Source organism: Oncorhynchus clarkii, unplaced genomic scaffold, assembly GCF_045791955.1.
Source record: "Oncorhynchus clarkii lewisi isolate Uvic-CL-2024 unplaced genomic scaffold, UVic_Ocla_1.0 unplaced_contig_583_pilon_pilon, whole genome shotgun sequence".
Classification (NCBI taxonomy): Eukaryota; Metazoa; Chordata; class Actinopteri; order Salmoniformes; family Salmonidae; genus Oncorhynchus; species Oncorhynchus clarkii.
Window position 1 is genome coordinate 60,883 of NW_027258321.1, and position 22,321 is coordinate 83,203.

Here is a 22,321-nt window from a genome sequence, read left to right on the forward strand (position 1 = left end):
TGCTGCTCCAGTTTCAACTGTTCTGCCTGCACCTATGGAACCCTGACCTGTTCACCGGACATGCTACCTTGTCCCGGACCTGATATTTACTCCGGAGGTGCTGACCTGTTGCACCTTCTACAACGACTGTGATTATTATTATTTGACCCTGCTGGTCATCTATCAACGTTTGACCATCTTGGCCATGACTGTTATGATCTCCACCCGGCACAGCCAGAAGAGGACATAAGTGAACTTGAGGAGGTTCTTAAAATCTATCATATCTGACAATTGTAAGTCACTCTGGATAAGATTGTCTGTTAAATTACTAAAATAGAAATGTAAATCTGATCTGGTTTATGGAACATGATCTTTGTACGGTGACTTAATATCTTTCCTTTGAATGAGGAGATTATCCCAGGTCTGGTCAGTCAGATCAGTTCAGGGCAGGTGTATCATGTTGAACTGTCTTTTGAATGAGGAGATTATCCCAGGTCTGGTCAGTCAGATCAGTTCAGGGCAGGTGTATCATGTTGAACTGTCTTTTGAATGAGGAGATTATCCCAGGTCTGGTCAGTCAGATCAGTTCAGGGCAGGTGTATCATGTTGAACTGTCTTTTGAATGAGGAGATTATCCCAGGTCTGGTCAGTCAGATCAGTTCAGGGCAGGTGTATCCTGTCCGGCAGCGGCGCCGGACAGGCGGGAGGCTCCGGCAGAGGCGCCGGACAGGCGGGAGGCTCCGGCAGAGGCGCCGGACAGGCGGGAGGCTCCGGCAGAGGCGCCGGACAGGCGGGAGGCTCCGGCAGAGGCGCCGGACAGGCGGGAGGCTCCGGCAGAGGCGCCGGACAGGCGGGAGACTCCGGCAGAGGCGCCGGACAGGCGGGAGACTCCGGCAGAGGCGCCGGACAGGCGGGAGACTCCGGCAGAGGCGCCGGACAGGCGAGGGACTCCGGCAGAGGCGCCGGACAGGCGGGAGACTCCGGCAGAGGCGCCGGACAGGCGGGAGACTCCGGCAGCAGCGCCGGACAGACAGGACCACCTGCAGGGAGGAGACAGAGAGACAGCCTGGTGCGTGGGGCTGCCACAGGAACCACCAGGCTGGGGAGACCTTCAGGAGGCTTGGGGTTAAGAGGAGGCACCTGAAAGACCGGGCTGTGGGGGAGCACTGGAGCTCTGGTGCGCAACCTTGGCACCACTTCCCCAGGCTGGACAACCACTCTAGCCCGGACCCTCCAGAGTGCAGGCACAGGTTGAACCGGGCTGTGGGTAAGCACGGGAGATCTAGTGCTTACTACACGCACCTCTCCCTTCGGCTCCATTCCCACATCGCCCGGCACGAGCGGAGCTCGGGCAGAGGACGCACTGCACCCTCCCAGCGCCCCGGAGACACAGCACGCAGAGCCGGCGCAGGATACCCTGGACCAAAACTGCGTACCGGCGACCAGACCCGCTGAGCAGGCACCATACGCCCTGGCTCGATGCCCGCACTCGTATGACACTCTCGGGGGGCTGTCCTATAGCGCACCGGGCTATGGACACGTACTGGCGACACCGTGCGCTTAACCGCATAACACGGTGCCTGCCCAGTATCCCGCTGCTTATAATAAGCACGAGGAGTGAGCGCAGGTCTGCTACCTGGCTTAGCTCCACCCCTCGTGTGCCCCCCCCCCAAAAAAATTTGGGGCTGTCTCTCGTACCTGTCGCACTGCCTTGCTGCCTCCTCATATCGCCGCCGCTCAGCTTTCGCTGCCTCCAGCTCTGCTTTGGGGCGGCGATATTCCCCAGCCTGTGCCCAGGGTCCCTCTCCGTTCAATATCTCCTCCCATGTCCAGGAGTCCTGTGATACCGGCCGCTGTTGTTGCTGCTGCTGCTGCTGCTGTCGTCGTCGCTGTTTTCTACCACGCCGCTTGGTCCTTGGTTGGTGGGTGATTCTGTCACGGTCGTCCTCCTCTTCGTCTGAAGAGGAGAGGCGAGAAGGATCAGAGGACCAATATGCGGCGTGGTAAGTGTCCATGGTAAAATCTTTAATAAAGAAAGACTGAACACTATACAAAAGAGTAACAAAAACAATAAACCAAATTCGACCGTGAAGCTACAAAATGAGACCTGTGCTGACACAAGCCACTAACATAGACAATCACCCACAAACAAACAGTGCAACCCAGGCTACCTAAGTATGATTCTCAATCAGAGACAACCAATGACACCTGCCTCTGATTGAGAACCATACTAGGCCGAAAACATAGAAATGCCCCAAAACATAGAAAAACCAACATAGACTGCCCACCCAACTCACGCCCTGACCATACTAAATAAATACAAAACAAAGGAAATAAAGGTCAGAACGTGACATACATACATTCAATAGTATCTCATTTAGCCTGTATGTTTGCAATTCAAAGACATTGAGATGTGACATTCCACCCCAACACACAGCCTTTTCAAATCAAATCCCTGTTAAAAAGAATGTATGATGGACTCTGACTTCATGGAAACATCAACCAATAGAACAGTTGGGGTTACAGGAAAACTATAAAGAGCAATATATTTACTGGAATGAGAGGTCTGAGTGTGAGAGAGGGAAAGAGAGAGAGGGGATAGGAGAGAGGGAAGGAGAGAGAGGGAAGGAGAGAGGGAAGGAGAGAGGGAAAGAGAGAGAGGGGATAGGAGAGAGGAAAGGAGAGAGAGGGAATGAGAGAGCGGGAATGAGAGAGAGGGCAGGAGAGAGCAGGAAGGAGAGAGCAGGAAGGAGAGAGCAGGAAGGAGAGAGGGAAGGAGAGAGAGGAAATGAGAGAAGGGGAAGGAGAAAGGAACCGTGACATTGGTATAGTGAGAGCACATTCTACACTGTGGTATCAAATTAAACTTTAGTCTTGAATTTTTCTTTCACACAAGGTTCTATTGCTATGAAGTAGATAGACCAATAAGATTGTATTTGATTTATGAAGTAGGCCTACTTTCGTGCCAGCAGATCTTCTCATTATAATCTGTCTAGACTTGTTCAGCGACATCCATGTTTCTTCTGTTCTGTTCTTTTCATAGGAAGTACATCCACCCATTTCATAACTAGTAGTCCTACCTTCACTCATCCATAAGATACAGTATCTATCCATCACAAGTTGATACTAAGATGCGCTGTAGCCTAGAACAATTTGAAACAAATAAACCCAACCAAATAATGTTGATTTCAGTTGTGACAGAGAACTAGCCTCAACTGGTGCTCCCCACACAGTAGGTGCTCTATTATTCCAACATGATTGTAAAAACAGTGTTTTGGTCTACTGTATTTTGCTTTGACAGAGTTTAAAGGTGAGGTGTGACTGATTAGTACATACATTAGGATGTGACTCTTTACTTTCACCCTTCACCTTGTTTCTTTGTTATTATATTTCTTACAGTAGGTACTGTATGTTTGCAACTCTTGTTTCCATTTCACAAGAATGGAAACAAGCCCTGTACTAAAACTCTTGATCCAAAGGTGCTCTTTAAAAGATATTGTTGAGTCATGAAAAGTTTGTTCTTACATTGTGTGTGTAAAAACTACTTTCACTTCTCCATCCTCCTAACTTCACGTCCAGTGTTTTGTTTCTGGTCTATCTTCTCTTGATTTTCAACGTTTGACACTTTCTATTTATCTGTGTACTTAATCCTTCTGAAAACTAAATAAAGTTACATTTGAGAACGTGGCTTATAAAGTTTCTTCACAAATTTCCACATCTGCCTGTCATTACATCTTAGTAACCATGTATTTAGAATATATACACTAATTACATATGATCATGGATGTAGAATAGATACACTAATTACATATGATCATGGATGTAGATTAGCAAATATATATTTGTTATTTTTGACTACTGTCATTTTCTTTTGCTATGCAAGTAGAAAACTACAAAATAACTTGGAAATTTGGCAACACTTGTTATTCTTATATTTAACAACACTCAATAAAAGATGCCAGCCAGAAAGCTATTTTATTAAAAAATCAGTAAAAGAAAGATGAATTATGCCACTAAAACCATTAGCTTGAAACATTAAACATTTTTCATGAACATGTTACAGCCAAAGCATTATTTAGTTGAATGAAGCAAAAGTTATTGTGTGACAGGATTTTTTGAGTTGAATTTGTTTTAAGCACTATTGCGCAATCATGGTAATATACTGAGCAAGATAATTCTATTTTATAGAGGGGAAATTAGGGTTAAGAATGGCTACCACACTGAGGTGTTTTCGTACCTCGCATAATTTTGCATGCAAATGAATATGAAAACCAGTCACAACAGCAGCTTGGCATTTATTGAGATGACTCATGTACTGAAGGCAGCTCTGCAGAGTGGTCACTAGCTGGCACAGCCACAAAGTCATAAAATCTGATTTGAAACCTAACCGTAACCCTACCTTAGCCACACTGCTAACCCTAGTGCTTAACCTTAAAATAAGACCAAAAAGCTCATTTTCATTTTCATAAATTTTTACAATTATCATCAATCTTGACTTTGCAGTTGGTCCTTCTAGCAGAAACCGCTCAGTCATGCCTCCATGGCAAAACTCATGCCAATGAATGTAAACCTGCATCACAACATGACAAAGAACAGCCACACCTACAGTATACCCATACTGCTGTACTTCTTTCAACACCACATAGTCTTGTTTTTCAGTGTGTTTTCTTGCTAGAGAGCCGTGTCAGTAGCACAGAATATATATTTGCTGAACATTGCCTTTATGTGGTAAGTATCAGCATGTTTTTGTTTAAACTTTTCACACATTTCACGATCAACTCTCAGTAGATCAGTGTGGGCTCATTTAAAGGAAAGACATAACTTTGCAGTCATTTCAATTTCCTCATGCAATAGGTTTTTGAAAGAAACTGCTTAGAAATGCTTGAAATTGCTTAGGACTGCTTTCAGAGTATGGAAAAAAATCTCTAGTTTTGAAGAGATTTGCAACTTTATGTGAGAATATAAATATAATTGTGTTTTATATAAGTAGCAAGGGGGTTAAACTTGGGCTAAATGTATTCATATTTCGATTAATATCTTAAAAGGTGATAAGGAAATGCTAAAATTCCTACACAATGAGAAGATTTTGTAATGTAAGAGATTTGCAACTTTGGGTTCATTCATAAATTCACTCTAGAGTGTCAGAGTGCGCTCAGAGTGTGCTCTGGGCGTTTGTACATTTAGAACGTTGTCAGATTGGAGTAGCGTTGGAGCTTTGAGTCTTGGAATAGGGTTGATCCGAGCATTCTGACCTCACAATGGCAGTCAAGCACACAAGCTAACTGGCTAAGGTTGGCTAGCTTGTTAGCTACTTACAGACACAGTAAACAAGAGAAAAACTCTCTAAACCTTTTACTCACCCTTGGTAGAGCCCTGGTAGAGCTGCTTGTGTGTTGTCATGTTATCAAGAGAGTTCATGACTGTAACTGTGTTACTGGCAAACATTGGATTCAATGTTTTATACAGATGTTTACTTACACCTGCCAGAACAACCGAGTTTAGGGCGTTTTGTAAATTCCTCAATTATTCTGCGCTCTGAAATTGGAGAAGACTGCCAAGGTGAATTTACGAACGCACCCTTTATGTAATGTGAATATATATAAAACATTATAACTCAAAGTGGCAGCATGAATTAAGTTAACTTGAATTTAGCTTGGGTAATATCAGGTAAAATTATAATTCAATGTTAAAGTTATTGCAAATGAGATATGGAAAAGTAATGAATGTTTTACAGACCGTTCTACTATAGAAGCAACTTCCACTCTACTGGTGTGTTGGTTAAACATACAATGGTGTTTTTTTCATGGCCAAATCACATTTATCTCCTTGGAAGATATGAACAAACAGACAATCATAATTTCAGTAAAAATATAAAATTCCTAGTTTATTCTACCAAACCAACTGTACAAACCACTGTATAATTCACCAATACATTTCTTGGTAGTCCAACAAATACTGCAATCAGGTTGTAAATCACAGCTGGCCTGGTGCATTGTTTACTGCCTCCACCCATTAGGAATAATTACTGTTTCAGTTTCAATGACTCAATACTTAGGACAAAAACAGACAAATGTAACTAAGGCTGGTAATGTGTTGGCTACAGTAGCTAACTTTCTAGCTGCTGGGAGGATGTCATGTCATTGGGTGTGGGAAACTTTTACCCCCCTTTTCAGTGGCTACAGCTATAGTTGCATGTGTCATTTGTTTAGCTAGGAAGAAATGTGAATCACTTTGCTTGCTAGCTATGGTGAACTTGAACGACTGTTATCCACAGTTAGCATATATCTTAGTTGTCAATCAAATGTATTTGGGATTGATCAAATTGGCGAGCAGGCAGGCAAGTTCCCATTCAGTTGTCAAAATGTGGGTTGGGACAATCATTGGCAGGCAAGCTGCAGAAGGAAGATCAGGCAATTTTGATGGCCAACTACAAGCTGAAAAAGTTTGAGGGTTTATCTACTGTTCCCTTGTTAGATATTTGCTTATCTCACTCTGGCTAGCATTAGTTGATGATCTTGTTATTGTTGCTGATGTGCATAGGCAACTGAGGGAGAGAGAGCCTAACTTTTCATGGTTGTTTGATCAATAGGATTGTAAAGTTCCCAAAACTAATAGAACTCCCATAGTATTTGCAGAAATCCATTCAGGTGTATTTTGTGGCTTGTGGCCAATGCTTTCTAATTATCTACAGTTGCACTGTTGCTATTGCATGTAAACACAGAGTCCAGTTCAAAGTTCAGTGTCTATAAATTGTCAAAATGCACAGCTGCTTTCCCACTATTTTGCTATAGAATTTTTACAAATGTCTCACTCCACGTCATTCCCAAACATTCTATGAAAGTATGAAAACGTGAAAAGGACAATATCTGTGTGCTTGCTTGTCAGAAAATGTAAAAAAAAGTGTGATGTTCTTCTTGGGGTGTAGATGAACATATTTTAGAGAGGTTTCATGTTGCTAAAACGCTCCCAGTTCCACTTAAAAAAAACGATTCCATATTTTAACTTAGCAGTGCTCTCCAACCAAAGCATGGGTTGCTGTCATACCTTGTCCATAATAAACTGCTTACAGGGTAAGGAAACCAATATGTGATTTAGTAATTTGGGTGAACTATACTTTTAACATTGAGGGAACAGCACCATCAGGGAACATCAGGGTACCATCTAGTGGTTAGAACCTGGTAATATCATGATGTATGATAAGACATAAACCTAACAACTTCAATGACTAACTTCTCTGAACAGGGGGAAAAAACATCCCAACATTTTCTGAGAATACGTAGACAGTGGTTCCCAGGAAATGATTCTCCCGAGGGAGATGATTCCTGTGTATCTCTAGCTGAGACCTTCTGGGCAGAGATATGTGGTGTGGTGTGCCCTTTGCAGGTTGGCCCAAGACCCCTAGAGTTAGCAAGCGCAATAATATTAGCTGGCTAGTTAATCGATTTCGTAACACTGAATTTGTATTTGTCCTGTGAATTTTTATTTGTCAAAATACTTATGACTTCTTCAAATGGGGGGACTAGATACATCTTCTATTAGTTTTTACTTAAAGGGGAAGTTCAGTATTTTACAACTTAAGTTGAGGTGTTTCCTCACACTGAAAGTAGTCTATGGTTCTGGAAAACAATTGTAATTTAGCAAAAAATCATTGGTAGTTATAAAACCAACTGAAATCAACTCGATATTCGGTTTGACGTAACTTAAAGATGATTTGGCCATAGAAAAAGAGCATGTTTCCTCAATTCACCAGTAGAGTGGCGGTTGCTTCTATCGTACAACAGTTTTGTAATGTCTGTAAAACATGTATCACTTCCTTATCTCATTTGCAATAACTTTAGCATTGAATTATCATCGTTCAAATAGTAATCAAAATCTGAATCAAATTCTACCTAGGCTGAACCCTAATTCAAGCTAACTTAATTCATGCCTCCACGTTGAAACAAAAAAAACATGTTCATACTCACATTACATTAAGGTTGAACAATATCAGGATGGGACATAAACCTGACAAAATTAATTACACATTTCTCTGGATATTGGAAAAAAAACACATCACCAAATTCACTGACAATACTGTACATTACATAGGATGAATAAACAATACTCAGAGTCACAGCTACACCATACAACTCACATGAGCCTCTCTGAGCCAATGAACATTACAGAATGGGCAGTTATGAAACTAAGTCATGTAGTAGTGCTTACATCCACTTGATGGCAGTGCAATAATACACACCATTGGAGGAGTTGAAACCAGCCATAAATGTTAGACTTACATATAAGACCTTTTTTTTTAATCGGTAATAAAAATGATGGTGACTAGGATTTTTGCCAGCTCAAGAGGTCATATTAACAACCCATCCTAGTTGTTGTATATTTATATTTCCCTCTTTCTAAGTTTCTAATGGAGATATTCATCTCTGTCAGTGGTGGAAAAATTACTCAATTGTCATAAAAGTAAAGATACCTTAATAGAAAATGACTCAAGTAAAAGTGAAAGACACCCATTAAAATATTACTTGAGTGAAAGTCTAAAAGTATTTGGTTTTAAATATACTTAAGTATCAAAAGGCAAAGTATAAACCATTTCAAATCCCTTACATTAAGCAAACCAGACGGCACAATTTTCTTGTTTTTCTTTATTGGCGGATAGCCAGGGGCACACTAACACTCAGACATAATCTACAAAGAAGCATGTGTGTTTAGTGAGTCCTTCAGATCAGAGGCAGCAGGGATGACCATGGATGTAATCCTGATAAGTGTGTGAATTGGACCGTTTTCCTGTCGAAATGTAACGAATACTTTTGGATGTCAGGGAAAAAGTATGGAGTAAAAAGTACATTATTTTCTTTGGAATGTAGTGTCGTAAAAGTGAAAAATTTAAATAATAAAGTTCAGATACCCCCAAAAATTACTTAAGTAGTATTTTAAAGTATTTTTTACTTTACACCACATGCATCAGGTGCATCTTTTAGAGCAGTGTTTCCTGCTAATTGCATTTTGGCAAATGGTCAAAAATGATGTATTACATTGTCTGCTTCATTACTGTAGCTGCATGTTCAATAATATGAGATGATAGGCTTACTATTCTTACGTTTTTTTAACCTCTTAATGACAAATGTTGGGTCCTTGAACCATGCATAGTATTTTCAATGGCCACATAATTGTACTTTTTGGAATTCGTTTAGTTAGTTTGTCGGCAGCAAAATTGACTGAAATTAGCATTCCTAATGAGAATTAAAAGACAAAACAATATGAAGATCAGAAGTAAAAGAGAAATGAAAAGTTTGTGTTGCAGAGGTAAATAATAAAAGACAAGGGTCTTGAAAGGCGCCTCAACCTTTCAAATAGTTATAGCAAAGTAAATAGTAGAACATTGACATATATTTCAAAAGGAATATGTAGATAAGGAGTGAAAAGACCGATATACTTGCATTCAGAGAAACTTTACTCATCTGAGAACAAATAAGTCTCTGAAAAATGATTGCGGAACATCCTACAATAACAAAATGGTTAGGAATCACAAGAACATGAGCACTTGAGTTTCTCTTGAAAATGAAGCTTAAATACTGAATGGTTTGTGTTTTTGTTGTTTTAATAAATCATCATGTTTTTCTTTATAGTTCCACTTAAACCTTTTGGAATAAAGGGAATGTGATATCGCCTACCACAAATATCTAAATCATCTAAATTGTACCATTTTTCTCTCCCTTCATAGTAAAGTCTCATGGCATCATTTGATTTCGTCAGAGACAAATTAACTGAGTGGAACCTCAGTGACTTGATTCAGAGGTTTGAAGGTGAAGACATGTGTGATGTATTTATTATACATTGTATAATAGATTGTGTATTAATACAATTATTGATTGATTTGATTAAAATAATATATGTATTATTGTACATTGTATTACATTCAACTAAAGATTTCACCTCAATTGTAAACATGTATGTTTAATTGTTAATTTGATACAGTGATTATTATTTTATGATATTGAGATGTCTAACATGTACATTTCCTTCATTTCAGATGAAGAAATTGATGAAGAAAGTTTCCTCTTCCTTAAGGAGAAAGACTTCATCAACTTGATTCCAAAAATAGGACCAAGGTCTACATTTAGAAAAAAACACAAAGCATTTCTCAAGGTACTTTACAAACTAGGTGTACAATAACTACTGTGACACAGATGATGATTATAGATCCATTGGAAGTCTTTTCAGTGATGTTCCTATCAGGGGATTAATTGCCAACGAACTGGTATGTTTTCCAGTCTCTGAAAGACTATAACTCGTGTGGGGAAGTGTCAATTATGGCAACCCCCCTGCACCTCTCTAATTCAGAGGGGTTGGGTTAAATGCGGAAGACACATTTCAGTTGAATGCATTCAGTTGTACAACTGACTAGGTATCCCCCTTTCGTGCTCTGGGCATATCTTCCAGTTTTGAATAGCATAAGTGACTTTCCGTAACAGGTTTGGAGAATTAACGTGGCAGGTTAGGATAATTGGGTTTAGTTTAGGAAAAGGGTTTGCTAAAATGCTAATTTGTCCCGACGCAACTTAAACATTTCTAGCTACAACAAAGCCCTGAGAACAGTCTAAAGTTTCCAGTGAATAATTATTTTTTATTTATTTATTTATTTATTTCACCTTTATTTAACAAGGTAGGCCAGTTGAGAACAAGTTCTCATTTACAACTGTGACCTGGCCAAGATAAAGCAAAGCAGTGCGACATAAACAACAACACAGAGTTACACATGTAATTAACAAGCGTACAGTCAATAACACAATAGGAAAAAAAGAAAGTATAGACTGTGTGCAAATGGCGTGAGGAGGTAAGGCAATAAACAGGCCATGGTAGCAACGTAATTACAATTTAGCAGATTAACACTGGAGTGATAGATGAGCAGATGATGATGTGCAAGTAGTAATACTGGTGTGCAAAAGAGCAGAAAAGTAAATAAAAACAATATGGGGATGAGGTAGGTAGATTGGGTGGGCTATTTACAGATGGACTATGTACAGCTGCAGCGATCGGTTAGCTGCTCAAAGTTAGTGAGGGAAATGTAAGTCTCCAGCTTCAGCGATTTTTGCAATTCGTTCCAGTCACTGGCAGCAGAGAACTGGAAGGAAAGGCGGCCAAAGGAGGTGTTGGTTTTGGGGATGACTCGTGAGAAATACCTGCTGGAGCGGGTACGGGTGGGTGTTGTTATCGTGAGCTGAGATAAGGCGGACTGTTACGGAGCGTTACCTTACCTTTAGTAAGGTACGTTTGGCGGCGTGAGTGAAGGAGGCTTTTTTGCTAAATATTAAGCCGATTCTAGATTTGATTTTGGATTGTAGATGTTTGATATGAGTCTGGAAGGAGCGTTTACAGTCTAGCCAGACACCTAGGTATTTGTAGTTGTCAACATATTCTAGGTCAGAACCGTCCAGAGTAGTGATGCTAGTCGGGCAGGCGGTTGCGGGCAGCGAACGACTGATCATTTTGACCTCACAGGGTGAGATCTTGCGTGGAGCCCCAGATCGAGGGAGATTATCAGTGGTCTTGTATAGTTGAAGTGTACCTATGATGAAAATAAAGTAAAGAGAACAGTCTAGAGAACAGTCTATGACTGGGGTGGCTGGGGTCGGACAATTTTTAGGGCCTTCCTCTGAACACCGCCTGGTGTAGAGGTCCTGGATAGCAGGCAGCTTTTCCCCAGTGATGTACTGGGCCGTGCGCACTACCCTCTGAAGTGCCTTGCGGTCGGGGGCCGAGCAATTGACGTATCAGGCAGTGATGCAACTGGTCAGGATGCTCTCGATGTTGCAGCTGTAGAACCTTTTGAGGATCTCAGGACCCATGCCAAATCTTTTTAGTTTCTTGAGGGGGAATAGGCTTTGTTGTGCCCTCTTCACGACTGTCTTGGTGTGTTTGGACCATTCTAGTTTGTTGTTGATATGGACACCAAGGAATTTGAAGCTCTCAACCTTCTCCACTACAACCCCGTCGATGAGAATGGGGACGTGCTCGGTGCTCCTTTTCCGGTAGTCCACAATCATCTCCTTAGTCTTGGTTACATTGAGGGGTAGTGATAAAATAATGTATATGTTGAAAGATAGTGATAAAATAATTCCACTCTGAAACCTTATAACTGTATGAAATTGATTAGAATCATAAAATTGTAATCTGATGATGTGTGTAGTTTTAGTCAGAATTAGGTTAAACAATGTATCTGTATAGTGGAAAAACACAGACTGTCTGAGCAAGGCGTAGCTCAGGATTTGAACTTGTATGTGAGGGCCGAAGAAAGATACCGAGAACAGTTAAACTGGGTTTGCACCAACCTGGCTAGGCCTCCGAGAAACTTGGGAGAGGACAGGGAGTACTTCTCAAGGTCTCCCTTATCTCGGGGGAATGGAACTGTCGGCTGGGTAGTGATACACAGTGGTGAGAACTATAGAGATAAAACTCACCTACTGTTTGTGTGGAAGTATGTTCGTAGGATACCTACTTTTCGTGTGTGAAGGTATGTGTGTAAGGAGCCAGTATAAAATGGATGGTTTTGTACAACGGACTAGGACGTCCTCGTGAATAAACACTTTGACTATTGTAAGCTGAGAAATCTGTCTGTTTCATTTAAACCAGAATCTTACAAACTCTGGGTTGCAGAGTAGATTAATTGAAGTTTATGAACATTGATAACAAAATTCTCTTACCACCTGGCCAGGTCTCTGACCTCCTCCCTATAGGCTGTCTCGTTGTTGTCGGTGATCAGGCCTACCACTGTTGTGTCGTCAGCAAACTTAATGATGGTGTTGGAGTCGTGCCTGGCCATACAGTCGTGGGTGAACAGGGAGTACAGGAGGGGACTGAGCACGCACCCCTGGGGAGCTCCAGTGTTGAGGATCAGCGTGGCAGATGTGTTGCTACCTACCCTCACCACCTGGGGCGGCCTGTCAGGAAGTCCAGGATCCAGTTGCAGAGGGAGGTGTTCAGTCCCAGGTTCCTTAGCTTGGTGATGAGCTGTGAGGGTACTATGGTGTTGAACGCTGAGCTGTAGTCAATGAACAGCATTCTCACATAGGTGTTCCTTTTGTCCAGGTGGGAAAGGGCAGTGTGGAGTGCAATAGAGATTGCATCATCTGTGGATCTGTTTGAGCGGTATGCAAATTGGAGTGGGTCTAGGGTTTCTGGGATAATGGTTTTGATGTGAGCCATTACCAGCCTTTCAAAGCACTTCATGGCTATGAACGTGAGTGCTACGGGTCTGTAGTCATTTAGGCATGTTGCCTTCGTGTTCTTGGGCACAGGGACTATTGTGGTCTGCTTGAAGCATGTTGATATTACAGACTCAATCAGGGACATGTTGAAAATGTCAGTGAAGACACCTGCCAGTTGGTCAGCACATGCCCGGCGCACACGTCCTGGTAATCCGTCTGGCTCCGCAACCTTGTGTAAATTGACCTGTTTAAAGGTCTTACTCACGTCGGCTATGGAGAGCGTGATCACACAGTCGTCCGGAACAGCTGATGCTCTCATGCATGCCTCAGTGTTGCTTGCCTCGAAGCGAGCATAGAAGTGATTTAGCTTGTCTGGTAGGCTCGTGTCACTGGGCAGCTCGCGGCTGTGCTTCCTGTGATGCTGGCGCAGACCGGGGACAGAGAGAAAGGGAAAGGAAAGGAAAGGGAAAGGGGGATACCTAGTCAGTTGTCCAACTGAATGTATTAAACTGAAATGTGTCTTCTGCATTTAACCCAACGCATCTGAATCAGAGCGGAAAAGCAGCTAGGAGGAAGTTATTTCAGATTTCTGCGTGTAGAAAATGTTCACAGGACGGGAGTGATTTTTTATTCAGATGGGACAGGAAAGTTCCAGGGTTATAGAACTGTTGCAGAATCAAGACAGTACGGGAAAACATTTGACAGGACAAGATGGGACAGGAATGAATATTCACTCCCATGTCAACCTCTAGTGACTACAATGGCATAGGCGAAATTGATTGACAGTGTGCATCCAAAAGATAGCTAGCTATATGATTTAGCTGGTGGGTTACCAAGTTCAATACAGGACTGTAATGTTAGCTAGCTAATTTACCTATTACCTTTACCTATCAAGAATCTTCCATTTTGTTGTGAAGAGAGAAAATGATGGTACAGTATCGCATCACTTCTCAGCTGTCAAATAAATGGATTCCGTTCAGCCAGAAAATCCCTCTGATAATCTTTGGTCATCGTAAGCGTCATTCTTGATAGTCGCAAATCACTGGCAGCATCGGGGTAAATCTTTGGTAGGTAGAACAGTGAAAGAGAACTCATTTTCAAGCTTGTTTGTAGTTTGCACAGCCAGACAGAACAACACATGGGCATGATGACAAACGTTAGTGAAAAACAAACGTTTAAAAAAATAAAATGCTACAGTACATTCTGAGATTACTGTGTGTTAGTCGTTCGAAGTAAACAACGCCATCAACCAAGGTTGTGGTCACGCCATCTACCTAGCGAGCGGTATCTGCATTTGCTATGACTGCTGGACTTTGTGGTGCACTATGAGCAGACGAATGTCCAGGAAGTCAAAACTTCCTGATTCTACCAGTGAAATTAAAATGCGCTTGTTCTAGCTTGTGGTTTGGATAATGTTAATGTTTATGACAGAAACATGTTGATAATATATTGGACAAACACCATGTGTATGTGACCAATATAATTTGATTTGTTGTAACTAGTCTGAACTGTTATTGTACCGTTCTTGTTCTTTGCCTAACAACTAGAGAATTGTGTTTTTTAACTGCAGAAACAGAAGCAGCCCGATGACGATAAGAACATTCAAGCGGCCACGTGGTCATCAGTATCCATTAAGGCCTCCAAGAGTTCCTCAGAAAATGTACCATCTTTACCCTCCTATATAACCATATACAGTACATGAAATCTCAGCCCGAATACAATTAACTAAACCAAATGCATAGTGTTTTATTTAGATCAGTATACAGACTTTTATATCTGTCACCCTATAACTCAACACGGCTTCTGTCCGCAGGTTACTGGTGAGATGGTCAACCAAGAGTCTTGTCAAAAGGCCATCATAAAACCCAGAAATCAACCTCCTAAACAAGCAGAGACTAAAAGGTAAGAAACATCATTTCTTTATTCATCACTGACTATATATAATGTCCCGTTGGTGTCAACAAAATGACAATTGCTGTGACTCTGTTGCCAGGTCATTGGTTAAACTCTTAGGTACAGGAAGTGTGCCCACAACGAACACCTCTGGAATGGGGAAAACAGTGTTTGACCAGGTGGATAAAATCTATATCTCATTTGTCCGTGGTCACAGCTAAGGCATCACTTCTCGGCACTGCTTGGATATGTTTTAGGCAATTTTACAGAGATTAATTATCATACATTATGATAGCAGTGCACTCCACAGGGACAAAAATGATACATTAAGATAATGACAATCAAATGTATTTAGCAAGCGCTTTCTCATAGTCACAACACTATACAACATAGCAAACATCTAATCTATAAACACCAGTTAGTGAAAACAACATACAGGAAGAAACCCACATTATTAATAAAGAAAATGCATCTCAAACTAAAGCAAGAAAAGTACAGATATAGGCTACATAGAAGGTAACAATTGGGATATGTTTGTGATGTAAGTTTTGTGGAACAATTCCTTCGTTAACCTGTTGATTATCTATGTGTTTCTTCAGAGTGAACCCTCGACCAGTAAAATACCCCCTCTTCAAGTGAATATCCCAAGTAAAAAGCACTGATGTTTCAGATCTCCACTTACAGAAAAATTATGCTAAAATACTAGTTTTAGAAAATGACAAGAAGGAAAATGTAGTGATACTATGTTTCCAAAACATATAATAAAACTCACTCAGTTAAGCATTGAATTATGAGATACTTTATACTTGAGTTGCATGTACCCTTTGTACCATGTACCACATGTATACAGTAAGTAAACAATCTGAAATGATTTTTCACCGACTGATACAACTCATTTGCTTAACAGCATTGGCTATAACGAGATTGGAAGATATGTGACTGCTGCTGGATGATTTTTGTATTAATTAATAAAAGACGTTTCCAACTGTTTCCAGGCAAAAGGAAATCTGATGAGGCCCATGCAAACAAACAAACAAACAAACGACAATGTGACGCTGCGTCCAGAATAACTGAGACATTTGGTAGGTGGATGAAGGTGTTTATATGAACCACAATCATTTTAAGAAACACTTGTTTAATTGGAAACCATTTAACATGATAGATTGAAGACATTCCTAATTGAGAATCATACAAATGTACATGACTGACAGTTCACTGTTCTGTTCACTGTTTGCATGTTGCACAGTAGGACAAGCTACAATTGCAGTTCACTCCAAAATCAACGTTTGTCAGTGGTGTTATAGAGTGATCTGCTCTTGTAGCCATCTCTCTAACAGTAGTAAATACATGGTTGTTTGAGTGGAGTACTCCTTTAACTCAACACGTAATGTCAGCACACAGCAACATTTCATCTCAGTTTTTGATATAGCAGATCTGAATGTCACTGTGCATTCCACTTGTTATTTCCCTGTAATATCCTTTCCACCTTTATAAACATGTTGACACAACAAGATTATAGCTGGTTGGTGACCTGTGTTTAACTTTGCCAGAAACTGAAACCAAGACAGAGGTGAAGAAGATCATGCAACGTATCAAAAGCAAACTTGATGATCTGCCTTCTACGAAACTCATTGACTTCGTCAGGTATGCATAATTTTACAAAATGTTTTACCCCTTTTTCTCCCCAATTGGTAGTTACAGTCTTGTCCCATCGCTGCAACTTCCGTACGGACTCAGGAGAGGGATGTGTGTTCTCTGAAACACAACCCCTCCAAGCCGCACTGCTTCTTATCACAATGCTCGCTTAACCTGGAAGCCAGCCGCACCAATGTGTCGGAGGAACCACCTGGTGACTGTGTCAGCGTGCATGCGCCCGGCCCACCACAGGAGACGCTACAGCGCGATGGGACAAGGACATCCCAGCTGGCCAAACCCTTCCCTAACCTAGACGACGCTGGGCCAGTTGTGCACCACCTCGTGGGTTTCCCGGTCGCGGCTAGCTGCGACACAGCCTGGGATCAAACCAGGATCTGTAGTAACACAGCTAGCACTGCGATGCAGGGCCTTAGACCGCTGTGCCACTCGGGAGGCTCCAGGTATGCATTTTTAAATGTGGGGGGATGCATACAGGCCACTAAATTGCTTTAATTGTTTTTGTTTTTGTCTTTCATTTTTAACAGAGGTAAAATCCAAACTTTGGAGAAAGACAAAAAAGAGATGGTGGGTGTTTTTGGGAAGACTGGAGCTGGTAAGAGCTTCTTGATTAACACCATCTTGGGTGAGACGACATTGCTGCCCTCTGGAAACCAAGGGGCATGCACCTCGGTCATGATTCAGGTGGAGGCCAATATGACAGACTCGGACTCTAAATACATCGCAGAGATTGAGTTCATGACAGAGGAGGTAATAGCATCTGTTTCATCTGTTTATATTCTAATCTCACAATGTTTTAGAAGTGGTGTCATAATAAACAGTACATTTAATGAAAGGCTTCTTTGAAACATGTCAAGGCCACTAAAACTAAGATCTGAATCGAGGTCTGTCATTGACCCAATTGACACCTTCCATTAACTTAGAAGAAGCATTGATAAAAGGAACAACGATACAATGTAGCCTAACATTGCCTGCAAAAGGCACAGATTGAGGGGGATTTTCTTGCTATGTGCACTGGTCCTTTTAAATTTCAATTCCATGTTGCACATAAAAATATTAATGCTACGATCGGGTCACTTGCAGCTGTGCTCCGAATTGATCATTATTTGGGTGGTTCCAGCTGTGGGCAGGGTTGAAATCTAAACTAAACCCAAGGAAAACTGTTACACACCCTATGTTCCTTTCTCAAATCTCTGTTTTGGAAGACACGGACCTCATGAGGAGGTGAAATCACCGGCAAAATGGTTGTGCGCTACACAGCGCTGAGGTTGCCTACCAGCTGGTTTCACTCAGCAACGTTGACCTACAGATACATTTTGGGTGGAAAAGAGGGAGTGAGCACAGATTTTTATGCTAATCAACACCATCTACACAGGAGGTGTGAATTGTAGGGAATTGCCACACACCATGTGTTAAATTTGACATTTTTACATTTTGGTAATTTAGCAGACGCTCTTATCCAGAGCGGCTTACAGGAGCAATTAGGGTGAAGTGCCTTACTCAAGGGCACATGGGCAGTTACTGGCCCAACCTCTTAACCGCTAGGCTACCACCCAGCGCACTAAATAGAAGCCATTAGCCATTAGTCAAAAAATATTACCAAAATTAAGAATGTGACTGCTGAAGCAAGTCACATTAATCATTATTTTACAGTATAGAGGAAACAGAGTGATAGCATGTTACAGTAATAAGCCAGCAGGGTTTGTGGAGCTGATGATTAGAATGCACACAAGTCACACTCCTTCATTTGTGAGTAACCTCAAAGACTGGGCCACCAACAAACATGTTAACAATAGAGAAAATGCATCCCGTGACATTTTCACATGCAAATAGCACTCGATTTACATGATCTGTAGTTCTTTAGTAATGACTCAGTGGCAGAATGAGAGTTCATCAGAGCGGCCAGCACGCAGGCTCAACATGATGGCTAATTCAGCTCTCTGATTGGTGTAAGGTGCTTCGCTAAATGTGTTATACAATCAGGACAAGATGGAAAGGGTTAAACACTTTGATGTTCTGACAGATATGAGGAAACAAAGGCTTTATACAAATAGAGAGCTAGATTCCCACTGCAGTATCTGATAGGCTTCATTCCTGTAGTTCTTAGGTATGAATGAGAGTTGATCAGAAACTGTGCTACCTGCCACAGAACGTTATTTAAGGTTGAACAAGTTATAAGGCTGCACACTGCGGTACCTTCCACAGTAAAGGGGTAAAGGGATGGGATGAGCCCTTGTGCATAATGTTTCAGTGGTTTCTAGCCACAATTCTAAACCTCTGTGGGAGGGGAAGGGAGTTGATGTTGAGAGAGCCAGGTAGTGACTATAATAAATAGTTGTGGTTTGGTTGCCATAGTGTAATAGTGACAGCAGGCAGTAGTAGTAGTAGTAGTAGTAGTAGTAGTGGTACTAGTAAAAGGCCTAATAGCAGAGCAGTAATTGTAGTAACAGCAGTAGTAAGTTGCGAGTGAGTGTGGGTCATAATTAGTCCGATTGCAGTGATGCTGGTCTGTAGCCTCTTGGGCCATCCCAAGCTTCTTGTGTGTAAATCTTTAGTTTTGGCATACCGCCTTTTGTTTCCTATTTGTATACTATGTGTTGGTCACCATTTGGGGGGCTAGGTAGTTTCATAACACAGGACTTAGCTTTCAAATGAAGAGAGTATGCATTACACATTTGTAATGGTTTTACATTTTTATTAGGAATGGAAAGAGGAGCTATGGTCCATCTTCAGAGACAGATCTTACAAGGATGGAAATGATGAAGACAAGGAAAGGGATGACGACGATGACGATGATGATGAAAAGATATCAGCTTTGTATGGAAAAGATGGACGTGGGGCAACCTTAGAAGAACTAATGGACAGGAAGCACTTCAGAGAAATTCCAGAGTTTCGTTTATCAGTCAAGAAAACATTTGTATGTGACACAGTAAGTTACTGTCATGCTAGTTCACTTCTATGAAGATTGTGTGCTTTGGTGAAAATCATTGTTTTAAAAAATCATTTTAGGAAGGTAACCACAACTGATTGCAAATTATATTAAATCATGTATTTATTCCCTTACCAAAAAACTGGCTTCTGGCAAACAGTTGTGGCAAACCTTTGGCCAATTTGGCACAAATTTGCAGCAAGCGCATATTTTCACATGCAAATTATTTGCGGCAAACTACTGCAGCAAATTTGCAGAGACTTGTGAACTTGTGGCAAACAATTCTGAAAAGCTTGTGGCAAAAATGTAAGTGTTTGCTGCAAACATAGTATACATATGAAATGAAATCAGGTTTTTGGTTACTCTGTGTTAACATTGAAATATTGTATCTACATAAACCAAATCACATTCCCTTTAAATGAGTTGCTTCTCACAAAAAAACTACACCAAGCATACTAAAATTACTAAATGTACTAAACATGTATGCAATGTCTTAACAGATCAAATGAATCCAATACAACTTGAAGTGAGCATGCTAATGACGATAAGAGCAAAGACCAGATATTTAGCAAATAAATGGTTTATTTTGTATTTTTATGTACAGTAGCTACAACATCAACATGAGAGAAATTTGAACACTAAGGGGATGTTGATATTAGGATGTTTAAAAGGGCAAATACATGAATGTACATGAGCCAAGTGACAATTGAGCAATAGCTTTCAACCAATGGAAGTTTAAAAGATAATTAACAAAATTTGATTCATGAAAATAACAAAACTAAATCAAACCCAGTTCAGAACTATTGCCTTTTTGGGTGAACTGTGGAAGTCCTTCATCCAAACCTTGTTGAATGCACTAAAACACTCAGAAAACACACAACAAAAACAAAATTAAGATACTGAAAAGATTTTCTATTTTGGCATCTTAAAAGGTAGGCTCAGCGGCTAATGGCCAGGTTTGGCTTTGGAAAAACTGGGTCAGCAGTTACAAAGTTGCCTTGATATTGCAATGCTTCTCACTGAAACTGGCATTCTATATATTTTTCAGCAAGGAAACAATTGTTCTGCCTTTTATAAATGCTACATAAACAAACAAAGTATCGAGAATAAACTGGGACTAAGGTCTACTAAAAACAAATACATTTAAATGTGTGGCCAACTGTTCCTAGAGATCCACAGTATACACTATATGTCACTAAGACAGTTGTCTACTAGTTCTCTTCTTCCTGACTCAGGTAAACAGAGCATTTGGAAAGTATTCAGACCCCTTGATTTTTTACACATTTTGTTACCTTACAGCCTTAGTTTAAAATCAGATTTTTAAAAATGCCTCAATCTACACACAATACCACATAATGACAAAGCGAAAACAGGTTTTTAGAAATTTGTGCAAATGTATTAAAAATAAACGGATACCTTATTTACATAAGTATTCAGACCCTTTGCTTTAAGACTCGAAATTGAGTTCAGGTGTATCCTGTTTCCATTGATGATCCTTGAGATGTTTCTACAACTTGATTGGAGTCCATCTGTGGCAAATTCAATTAATTGGACATGATTTGGAGAGGCACACATCTGTCTATATAAGGTCCCACAGTTGACAGTGCATGTCAGAGCAAACACCAAGCCCTGAGGTCAATGGAAATGTCCGTAGAGCTCCAAGACAGGATTGTGTTGAGGCACAGATCTGGGGAAGGGTACCAACAAATTTTTGCAGCATTGAAGGTCCCCAAGAACACAGTGGAGTTCCTCTGTGGAGATGGGAGAACCTTCCAGAACGACAACCATCTCGGCAGCACTCCACCAATCAGGACTTTATGGTAGAGTGGAAAGACAGAAGCCACTCCTCAGTAAAATGAACTTCACAGCCAGCTTGGAGTTTGCCAGAAGGCACCTAAAGGACTCTGACCATGAGAAACAAAATTATTTCATCTGATGAAACCAAGATTGAACTCTTTGGCCTGAATGCCAAGCATCACATCTGGAGGAAACCTGGCACCATCCCTATGGTATAGCATTGTAGTGGCAGCAACATGCTGTGGGGATGTTTTTCAGCGGCAGGGACTGGGAGACTAGTCAGGATGAAGGGAAAGATGAACGGAGCAAAGTACAGAGATATCCTTGACGAAAACCTGCTCTAGAGCGCTCAGGACCTCAGACTGGGGTGAAGGTTCACCTTCCAACAGGACAACAACCCTAAGCATCCAGCCAAGACAAACAACGCAGGAGTGGATTCGGGACAAATCTCTGAATGTCCTTAAGTGGCCCAGCCAGAGCCTGGACTTGAACCCTGATCAAACATCTCTGGAGAGACCTGAAAATAGCTGTGCAACGATGCTCCCCATCCAACCTGGCAGAGCTTGAGAGGATCTGCAGAGAAGAATGGGAGAAACTCCCCAAATACAGGTGTGCCAAGCTTGTAGTGTCATATCCAAGAAGACTCAAGGGGTTAATCGCTGCCAAAGGTTTTTCAACAAAGTACTGAGTTAAGGTTCTGAATACTTATGTAATTGTGATATTTATTTTATATACACATTTGCGAACATTTTAAGAAAAAACTGTTTTTGCTTTGTCATTATGGGGTATTGTGTGTAGATTGATGAAAAAAACAATTTTATCAATTTTAGAGTAATTAAGTGAGTAAAACAAAATGTGGAAAAAGTCA

General features: G+C 41.1%; 1 protein-coding gene across 1 annotated transcript; it reads left to right on the plus strand.

Moving 5' to 3' along the window:
• Positions 1-4,626: 4,626 nt before the first annotated feature.
• Positions 4,627-19,808, plus strand: LOC139396652 (nuclear GTPase SLIP-GC-like). Its single transcript, XM_071143585.1, has 11 exons — positions 4,627-4,707; positions 9,698-9,779; positions 10,007-10,122; positions 14,752-14,841; positions 14,995-15,083; positions 15,175-15,253; positions 15,674-15,722; positions 16,070-16,156; positions 16,625-16,718; positions 17,255-17,477; positions 19,429-19,808. Exons 2-11 carry the CDS (start codon positions 9,707-9,709, stop codon positions 19,687-19,689), a joined length of 1,161 nt encoding a protein of 386 aa, XP_070999686.1. The 5' UTR covers positions 4,627-4,707; positions 9,698-9,706; the 3' UTR covers positions 19,690-19,808.
• Positions 19,809-22,321: the final 2,513 nt, after the last annotated feature.